A 10,935-nucleotide genomic window follows, 5' to 3' on the forward strand; every position below is an offset into this window, starting at 1 on the left:
AACTTCTATTCGCGAACGCCTAGCATTTGACTATAGATAGATAGATAGATAGACAGATTTTGATGTTTGAAACAAAAACCTAAAGTTGTGATTATAAGCTAATATAATATAAGATAATAGTCCTAACGCAAGCAGCGTAGCATACTGTTGCTATGGTTTCTTCTAACGCAACTTCTATTCGCGAACGCCTAGCATTTGACTAACGATACAATCTTTTGTAAAAAGTTTTTACTGTAAAGTGTATTCTCTAAAATGTATGTTATACAAACTTTTAAGACTTCCAGCATTGTGCTTCGATATTTTTAGGGCAGCATGACAGTGCGCTTTAACTGCGCTCGGCAGACAGGAGCCATCAGGTGCGCGATCACATGATCAGAACATCCTCATCCTCATCCTCAGCATCAGCATCCAGCTTCACACAAAGCCAACACATGTCAGAGCACACGCGGATATAAATGGCACAGGTCTCTGGATCTCCAGCTGCGTTTCACGACGGTAGCCTACTGAGAGAACTTCTGAAGTTTGGGAGGCGTTTATCCACACTTTTATTTCCCGACAGCTTTTTGGAATCAACATTGTGAATGAGGGCTGCACGTTTAAGAAGTGAATGAACGAACACCAGTTTTATACTTTATGTATCAGATTTATGAATGGGCGTCTTGACAAGCACAGCGCGCTGCTTGTTCTTCAAGTTCTCGCGATCTAAAGAGACGCTGGATTACAAATGTCTCTCCGCTTGTCCTGCAGGATTTTATGTCTAAAAACGAGTTTGAATCGCAGCTATTCTATTTGAAACGGCGCCAGTTTTCATCAATTCACGATTTAATAACTGCTTTGCCTGTTATCATATCGACATGCCTCTACGGCAGCTGTAAGAGCGCACGGCTGAAGCGGCGGTGTCTGGATGCGCGGAGGACCGGAGCCCTCGCCGCTGTCCTGTGATGATGAATTGAGGATGGTGGAGGGAACAGACGCCCCTTTGAGGAACATTTCGACAGGAAACCGGGACAGCAAGTACCTCTCTTTCCCCTGGGTGGTGACTTTACTCTCCAGTGTTCTCATCACTACGATTATAGTAGATGTTCTGGGCAACCTGCTGGTCATTGTATCGGTCTTCAGAAACAGAAAGCTCAGGAAGGCAGGTAAATGTCTTCATCTCTGTAATTCATCACGCTGACAGTCCTTTATTTGTATATTTTACTGGCAAGGTTTTCTGAAGTAACTCGTTATTGATATCACTGACTGATTCAGAACAGATTTGAAATGTTTTTGTTTCTGTTCTTTGACAGAGTAAAATAATATGCATTATGAATATGTATTATTATCACCTGGTCTGCATGGTCTTTAAACCTGAGCAACTAAAAGCGCCTAAAACCAGAAAACAGAGCCTGACCAGTAAGACCAGCAAATCAGTTAATAGACTGGTTGAATTTTTTTCAGAAGGATATTATTAATCTTTTTAATCTTCTTTTTATAATAATAATAATAATAATTATTATTATTATTATTACTACTACTACTATTAATAATGATAACAATTTTACTACTAACAATAATTGTTCTGCAGTTATTAGTATTTTTAATATTTTTCTTTTTACAATTTATTATTATTATCTCATTTAGGTCATTTTTAATATTTAAAATATTTTTTTATTATAATTCATATAATAATAATAAATGACTGTGAACAACACCTTAAAAACTTACTTTACATGTGAATATGTTTTTTTTTAACAGACTGTGGTGTTTGATGCCATTCTTTAGACCAAACAGTAGCTAGTATTCATTTACAGCCTTGATATTAAAGTACAACTATCTGATTAGCTGTCTGTCTCAGCTCATTATTTAAGATTCAGACACAGTAATTGACTCATCAACGGTTTCCAGACCATCAGGTGTCATACTGAAAAGACAAAGCATGGGGGTGTGCAGCTGCTGTATGAATGCCTCTGCATGCTGCCCTGTTAACATTGTCAGTTTTAGTCTGAGATGCAACATCTCAATCTGTCCTCCGGCCACTGGTCTCCGGCCACTGGTCTCATCTCATGAACACACACAGCACACAGCCTGACCTTTTCCTTTTGGAGATTTAAGCTTTAAGTGGTTCTAAGGTGCAGTTATTTTGTCTGACCAACTAATGATTGACCTTTAAAAGATACAAGCACTGAGAGAATGTAAAGACAAATGAGATACAGTACACTTCTCTTAATGAGCTCAGCCTCAGATCTTCTCTGCATGAGAAATAAAGTTTCAAACAGAGCTTGAAACTGAGACAGCTTGCATATGCTGCAAACCAGACACATACAGATCCTATATAATCATCTGGCTAATGCAACATGTGTAGTCTTTTGGATACTAAACAGTTCCAGACAGAAATATCCTCGTTTGTGATGTTTAATTCTGTTGATTATACTCCCTTATACAGAACAATACTAAACGAATGGTTGTTTCCTCTTAAAAGGAATGCATTCAGGCAATTTTAATGCAGGAGCTCACTCAGTGCTGGCAGTGAGATGGGTTCATGCACTCCTGACACACCTCCAGTAATTAGAGCTCCAGTGTTTTGCTGCCATGTGATGTGTGTGGTTGCTTTAGAGACACCAGCACAGTATTTACACATCATTTGGTGTTCTGTCTTGGTGTGATTTTATTTATTCATTAGTATTTTCATCATGTTTTTCAGTAAAAATATTCAAACATCAAACATTGCACAAGATAATTAAGGAAAGCTGTTTCCTGCCACGGAATTTAAAAAAAAGAAAAAAAGAAAAGAAAAAGGTAATTGCTACTTTTTATCTCATAATTCTGCACAGTTATTTATTTATTTATTATTTACAATTCTGAGTTTATACTTCACAATTCTTAGAAAAATGTATGAAATTTCAAGATATAAATGAAAAATAAGAACTGCAAGATGTAGGCTTAAAATTGTAAGATATAAACTTGCAATTCTAGGGGAAAAAGTCAGAATTGTGAGATATAAACTTAGAATTGCGAAATATAAACTTGCAAGTCTGAGAATAGAAGTCTGAATGAAGTCTCAAAGAAAAAAGAATTGTGCTAAATTCTCAGAATTGCAAGAAAAAAGTCAGAATTCTGTGCGTTTATATATCACAATTATTTTTTTTTATGAGAAACGAAGTCTGAATTGTGAGACAAGTCCCTATTTATTTATTTATTTTTGTGAAGGGAAAAAAATGTGTGCGATTCAGTGAAAAAAAGGCTGAATAAAATTTATTTTTCTTGCCTCACTGGCAAGTGTTTTTTTTCTTATAAGCAAAAACTTACAAACTACATACTAAATGTTGTTTGATTTAAGCTAAAAACAATTTAAAGCTGACAACAAGATATATTTAAGATATTAATTTAAGATATATTTTCTGAAAACAAGGCTTAATACCTTATGCAATGTTGCTTCTAAATTTACCTTGTTTTAAATTTTGCTGTAAAAGTCAAAAAGTTTATAAGGCATTGTATGTTGGTCTTTAAATGTGTTTTCATTGTAAACACTTATAGCCGAAGCTCTACTTATCTCGTCACTTGATGCTCAATGAGGGCAGATCCATTACAGACAGAGGATCTGGATCAAAGTGATTTTAAATGTGATGATTTATTCCATCACAGGTCCTGACACTTCAGACTGGGTGATGCACAAGTGCCAAATTCAATTTGAGTCCCATTTCCATCACATTCATCAATAGCCAGCAAATTAATTTATAGCGCATAAATTCATCAGTATTGTTGACCTCTATTCTTGTGACGCTGGTGCTGACAGGTCACAGAAAGTACCTCCATGACACCAGAATTCACATGAAGAACAATCCAGTCCATCAAAATTCACACACGTCCATCAGTGAAAGAGTCTACTGCTTTGATCACCTATCTGAACTCCCAGAACAGTGCTGTGAGCTTGTTTCAAAATGACAGCCTGTAGGCATGAATTTACATGTGTCCTGTCATCACAGATATCTGTCGAGCGAGACCAGGTGATCTGTGAATTAATTGTGCAGTGCTACCTGTGCAACAGAGAAAAACAATAATCCTGCAAAACAGTTCTTCATCGCGTCTTCTTATCATTTGTCACATTTGTAACCCTTCTCCACATGACTGGGTCTGAATAGTCAATCAGAGAAAGCTGCCCCTAATTTCTGCACCGTGATGACTGTGAAGAGAAGCACCACTAACATGTTCATTGCTTCACCCAAACAGACAATTTTTTATCGAGCCCCTGAGCTGATACTGCCTCACACATGAAACACAGTGGTGACAAATAAAGTAACAAATACTGCATTCATTCATTGATTTGTTGGTGATCGATTGAGTTGACAAGAAGAAGATAAGGCAGATATCGCATTCTGGGGGAAATTGGCGATCAAAATTGCTCCAAAGTCATGTTCCGGGGGTCGTCCTCAGTCAAAATTGCGTTCTGGGAGTTCGGTGGATTTCCTTTTAACCTCCGGACTGAAAAAACTACCTGTGGCAACAGTATAAAAGTAGCCCAATTCTGCAGACTTTGGGCTATTGTTGAGCACTCCAAATGCAAACTTTGCATGCAACAATCAGAGGTAGCAATTGACAGCGCTCTGATCCAATGGCATACAGGCATCGTCAGATTGGCAGTTCTCTAGCCCAGTGATGGTGGGGGATCCAGTGGGGGCGGCAATTATATTTCAGGTCAGCCGTGCCACTCTTTATCACAACCCTGCTAAAATGTAGTGCCAGTATGTGCACTCATTGGCGCCCCCTCCTGCTGGTGGCACCCTAGGTGACCGCCTAGCTTGCCTATGCCTAGAAACGTTACTGTTCCCTTTCAGTCGGTCACTCTCAACGTCACGTCGGATGACCGACGAATTGGTATCTCAATTCGTCGGTCATCTGACGTGACGTCTCCGTTCCCTCCTTCAGGGAACGAGGGTTACCATACGTAACCGAAACGTTTTTAACTCTTTTCCCACCAGTGTTTTAAAAAAAAGTTGCCAGCCACAACCAGCATTTTTAATCATCTTTACAAATTGTTCATGGCCACCAGAATATTTTGTTGCATGAATATCTGAACATGCAATGTGTCAAAGAAAGAACAGAGCCTCTGCTTAAAAAAAAATCCTATTAGTTTATGCATTAATTTTTTTTTATCAACCCTTGAATGTGGGTTTATTTCATGAAAAACATTTTGAACAAAAAGCTGAGAAAATCATGCTTTTGTCAAAAACGACATCCAGATCAGATTCAGAACGATGACCAAAACATAGATGAAGTTGATCGAGTCCATCAAAACCCCCAAAACTTCACAGTCCTAAACCTCTTCCTGGCTCAACATTTCATTCGCTAACATTTGGCAGTTTTGCTGTTTAATGTTTGATAACATGACCTCACTCACACAATTTTGTATGATTTCTGTGATGGTTAAGTTTAGGGGCGGGGTTATGTGTGGTCCTTCGTACGAATTCCTATAAATTTGCTACATTGTAAAATACATATGATTTTTCACATTTATATGAGTAAGGTTGTACGAATTCGTACAAATTAGTCAAAAATGTACGAATTGCCGTGAGATTGGGTTGTGTTTGATGATTGCATTATTTCACATATGCATCTGCTTACATATGAGATGGCTTGTTTCTTATTCTTCTTTAACATGTTTTGATCATAGACTGTATAAAAACATGGACATAGTGTCCGTGACGTCACCCGTAGGGTTCCGAAGATAGTTTTTGAAGCTCAAAAGTGGGCGGAGGCGGCCGTCGCCATCTTGGCAGCGCGTCACCGCGCGTCACTCCCGGATAATCGAAGATGGGCAAAGAGGCGGGAGCTGGTTGTTGAAACCACGCCCACCTAGCTCGATGGCGGTGACAGCAGCGGCAATCCACCTGTCACTCAAGTGGCCACGCCCTTAATTATGCAGAACTTTAAGGCTTAATATAATTTAAACGGATGAGTTATAAAAAAATTCACCCCCCTCACAGTTGTCATGAAGGGCAAAATTAGCTATATAGACCAAAATAATTTTTTGAACCAGGCTGTAAACATGTTTTTTTCTGCTGTAAAGTTATTTTAACATGGGGAGTCTATGGGATTGACTCCCTTTTGCAGCCAGCCTCTAGCGGCCAGTCGATGAATTACAGTTTAAGTCACTGCCTTGTTGGCTTCAGGACAGAGAGCGGGAGGTTGCCGCTCGGTTTTGATCCAGAAATTAAGTAATCTTTCAGAAGATGTGTAATAGCGCCCCCTACTGCATAACAGTGAAAACATGGAAAGCCAGAAAATCCTGGCAGGGTAAGAGTTAACACCGAACCTAAAGATACAAAACTTAAGGCATATGGATATGGTCACAACCTGATCGGACAGCTTTTATGACTTATATTTTGAGAAGAAACTTGCCGAACATCCAGAACTGCTGTGCGCTGGGCTAAATGCACTAATTACATATGGTGGTATTTTTTACCAGTTGATAACTCACAAAGAACTTATAAAATGTGTTAAGGACTGGAGTCAAAACAGTGGCAGGAATTCCAGGTGTGTTTGAGCATTCTGTCCATTTTAGGGTTGCATCTAGTGTGACATCACATCCTGTTTTTGGTTCGTTTAGATGTCTTTGGTCCATGTTGTATTCATATTTCAAAAGGCCCACCATTTTAAGGCGTCTTGGTCTGCTTTTGAGCGCAGGTTCAGATGGCAGCGTTCACACTTATTCAAATGAATCACACTAACAAAGCAATCACACCAGAGTTTGTTTTAATTAAACAAACTCTGGATCCAAATTGTGATGGGTCCAGCATCCCACACTTCTAATTCTTCTGCTAGAGGATGGTTAAAATCATTTGCAATAAATGTGTTGTTCACGTAGTACAAGCCTGGCCGACATGTGATGGATTAACACAGCTGGATGTGAAGCGTGTGCTCAGTAATTCAAAGAATTCAATTCATTGAAGTCAATACAGCACTTGTTTAATGGAGCATCTGGTACCTAGAGAGTTGAAAAGTGAAGTTTAAATAGATAAAACAATTTCATTTGTGTGTTGGCGTAAATCTGAGTTTTATTATGAAAGTCAGCCCACTTTAGAGACACCACACATGCAGTAAATGTAAAAGTCTCGTGTTCAAAGCGCTCCACAGGCACGGACCTGATTTCATTGTTTTATTCGATTTTATAATCTCACTGATGTAGTTAAACAGAACTAGCAAATCCTTTCATTAAAGAAGAAAGGCCAGGCATTGGTCTTATTATGTGTGCGATTTTGAGCTACATGAGTTACGTGAGAGTGGAGTACGAAGACATTGTTCAAACATTACAGGATCCAATTACACCGTGTAGGTCACTGCTTTGAACCTCCTGGATTTGTCTACTCAGAGTTTGATATTGATATTTACAGCACATGAGGTTTGTGACTCATATTAAGCACCCCTGTTTGTTTTGGGTTTATCACACAGATATGTTGCTGCTGCTGGCATTTATGTTAAAGTAAAGAATAATAATCCACGACAAAGCAACTGGATATAGCTAGACAACCTGGACAAGCAACACATCTTAACTCAGTGCTTTCAGTGATCTTTTACCCTCTTGTCCTTACAGGTAATGCCTTTGTGGTGAGTTTGGCAGTAGCAGATCTGGTCGTGGCCATCTACCCCTACCCGCTCATCCTGACCGCCATCTTCCATGACCGCTGGATCGCCGGTGATATTCACTGTCAAATCAGCGGCTTCCTCATGGGGCTCAGTGTGATCGGCTCTATTTTCAACATCACAGGCATCGCCATAAACCGCTACTGTTACATCTGCCACAGCCTTAAGTACGACAAGCTCTTCTCCAACAAGAACACAATATGCTACGTGGTCCTGGTCTGGGCGCTGACTATCCTGGCGATCGTTCCAAATTGGTTTGTGGAGTCTCTGCAGTACGACCCGCGCATCTACTCATGCACCTTCGCCCAATCGGTGAGCTCGCTCTACACCATCACGGTGGTGGTGGTGCACTTCATTCTGCCCATCGGCATCGTCACGTACTGCTACCTGCGCATCTGGATCCTCGTCATACAGGTGCGCAAACGGGTCAAGCCCGACAGTCGACCCAAGATCAAGCCTCATGACTTCCGGAACTTTCCCACCATGTTCGTGGTGTTTGTGTTGTTCGCTGTCTGCTGGGCTCCGCTGAACTTCATAGGCCTGGCGGTGGCGATCCACCCCAGACTGGGTCAAGCCATACCCGAGTGGCTCTTCACAGCCAGCTACTTCATGGCGTACTTCAACAGCTGCCTCAATGGCGTTATATATGGAGTGCTAAACCACAACTTTCGAAAAGAGTATAAAAGGATTATACTTGCTATTTTCAAGTTTAATTGTTGAGACGAGCACTGTGTCTTTCTTAAAATTCGTAAGTTATTCAAAGCGATTGACTTATGAGTGCAACGTAATGATGCATCTTTTGTGATTCGAATGTTTTTATTGTTTGCATTTTGTCATACCAAATATGGACATATTTTGAGTCCCTGTATTTGCATCCTAAAATTTGCACAAAATGACATAAGTTTGAACTTGAGTTCCTTGTTTACATTATCGTCTACACAATATGTTCTTATTTAGAAATTTAACTGGCATCTAAATGTGGAAGATCCCAACACTAATAAAAACCCTTAATAATGTCTATTTGAAATACTATTTTTTATTTAATTAAAATCAATGTACTTGATTTTGTTGTTGATATTCAAATGTCTAAAAATGTGGTTTAAATATAAAAAAAAAGTTAAAAAAAAAAATTCTGAAATGCAATTGCTTTTAAACATGTCATGTGATTTTTTTTATATATATATATTTAGCATTATTGTACTGATCATGGTGTCTCATTTTTGTTAAATATTTGGGAGAAAAAACTACGAAAACAATTAGTGAATGTTTGAAGTACTAATGGAGCATATCGAATCAATGAGAGGATTTTCAGATTATATATAAGATGATGATTATACTTAAAACTACATATCATTTTATCTCAATTTAATTAACTCAATCAATTACATGTTATTAAGGTGACAGAAGTCACATATTTGGAGAGACTTGGGATTTATTATTAAATAAGAAAAATATATCTATGCTATGAATGAATTAAAGTTAGCATATATTAATGAGGATGTAAAATAGGAGATTTTGATAGATTACATATATGAGCATATTTTTGCTGAGCTAAATGAATTTACTCTATTATCTGATACCTCAACTGCAAAAAAGAATGTATGATTTACTCTAAATTATTTTACACAAATGTACTGATATTAATATTATAGCTTGTTTTCTGGTTAAAACAAAGAAAATGGACCATAAGTGGAAAGTTAGAGCAGTTTATCAATCCATTAGATTTATGAACTAGAATGTTGCAAAAAATGCACAGAAATATGGATGGAAAGCACTTCCATGCATCCTACAAATATTTGTTTTTGTGTGTAAAGGTGGAAATCAAAAAGTGTAATACTGTGTTATTTGAAATCTCCACTGCACATTTTCTGATCAAATATTTATTAAACAATCATATTTTTTATATGTAAACATTCCTATGAATGCACATCTGAGTGCTGCATTCATGTTTAATAGTAAGATGTCTTAATAAAATGTAATCACTGTGCAACGTGTCGAAATATTCACTCCTCTGTAGGAAAACGAAGGGGTGTTTTACACATAATTATAAAGAATTTTTTTTCTGACATGTGGTTGTTTCATTAGATGAACACCACAAGTACATAAAAAAAAAAATTCTGAAATGCAATTGCTTTTAAACATGTGATTTTTTTTTTTTATATATATATTTAGCATTATTGTACTGATCATGGTGTCTCATTTTTGTTAAATATTTGGGAGAAAAAACTACGAAAACAATTAGTGAATGTTTGAAGTACTAATGGAGCATATCGAATCAATGAGAGGATTTTCAGATTATAATTAAGATGATGATTATACTTAAAACTACATATCATTTTATCTCAATTTAATTAACTCAATCAATTACATGTTATTAAGGTGACAGAAGTCACATATTTGGAGAGACTTGGGATTTATTATTAAATAAGAAAAATATATCTATGCTATGAATGAATTAAAGTTAGCATATATTAATGAGGATGTAAAATAGGAGATTTTGATAGATTACATATATGAGCATATTTTTGCTGAGCTAAATGAATTTACTCTATTATCTGATACCTCAACTGCAAAAAAGAATGTATGATTTACTCTAAATTATTTTACACAAATGTACTGATATTAATATTATAGCTTGTTTTCTGGTTAAAACAAAGAAAATGGACCATAAGTGGAAAGTTAGAGCAGTTTATCAATCCATTAGATTTATGAACTAGAATGTTGCAAAAAATGCACAGAAATATGGATGGAAAGCACTTCCATGCATCCTACAAATATTCGTTTTTGTGTGTAAAGGTGGAAATCAAAAAGTGTAATACTGTGTTATTTGAAATCTCCACTGCACATTTTCTGATCAAATATTTATTAAACAATCATATTTTTTATATGTAAACATTCCTATGAATGCACATCTGAGTGCTGCATTCATGTTTAATAGTAAGATGTCTTAATAAAATGTAATCACTGTGCAACGTGTCGAAATATTCACTCCTCTGTAGGAAAACGAAGGGGTGTTTTACACATAATTATAAAGAATTTTTTTTCTGACATGTGGTTGTTTCATTAGATGAACACCACAAGTACATGTTTGACAAGACGCATGCTGTTTTCAGTGCCTCAAGTGTTTTACAAACAATAAATACAAGTCTAGAAACACACAATTGCCCGGGGCACTTCTCTTCATGGTGTGCTGCCAGTCATCATTATCCATTCAGAGCAGGTTCAGCCGAAGAAGAAGTATAGATCTCTGACAGGGAGCTTTGTGGGTCAGTGAGGACAAATAGCTTGTAGATGGTGGATTTATGCCTCAGGGTT

General features: G+C 37.3%; 1 protein-coding gene across 1 annotated transcript; it reads left to right on the plus strand.

Moving 5' to 3' along the window:
* Positions 1-922: 922 nt before the first annotated feature.
* mtnr1al (melatonin receptor type 1A like) lies at positions 923-8,340 on the plus strand. Its single transcript, XM_016553697.1, has 2 exons — positions 923-1,142; positions 7,571-8,340. Exons 1-2 carry the CDS (start codon positions 956-958, stop codon positions 8,338-8,340), a joined length of 957 nt encoding a protein of 318 aa, XP_016409183.1. The 5' UTR covers positions 923-955.
* The last annotated feature ends 2,595 nt before the right edge of the window (positions 8,341-10,935 follow it).

The sequence above is a fragment of the Sinocyclocheilus rhinocerous genome, unplaced genomic scaffold (assembly GCF_001515625.1).
Source record: "Sinocyclocheilus rhinocerous isolate Xijiao unplaced genomic scaffold, SAMN03320098_v1.1 scaffold44, whole genome shotgun sequence".
Classification (NCBI taxonomy): domain Eukaryota; kingdom Metazoa; phylum Chordata; class Actinopteri; order Cypriniformes; family Cyprinidae; genus Sinocyclocheilus; species Sinocyclocheilus rhinocerous.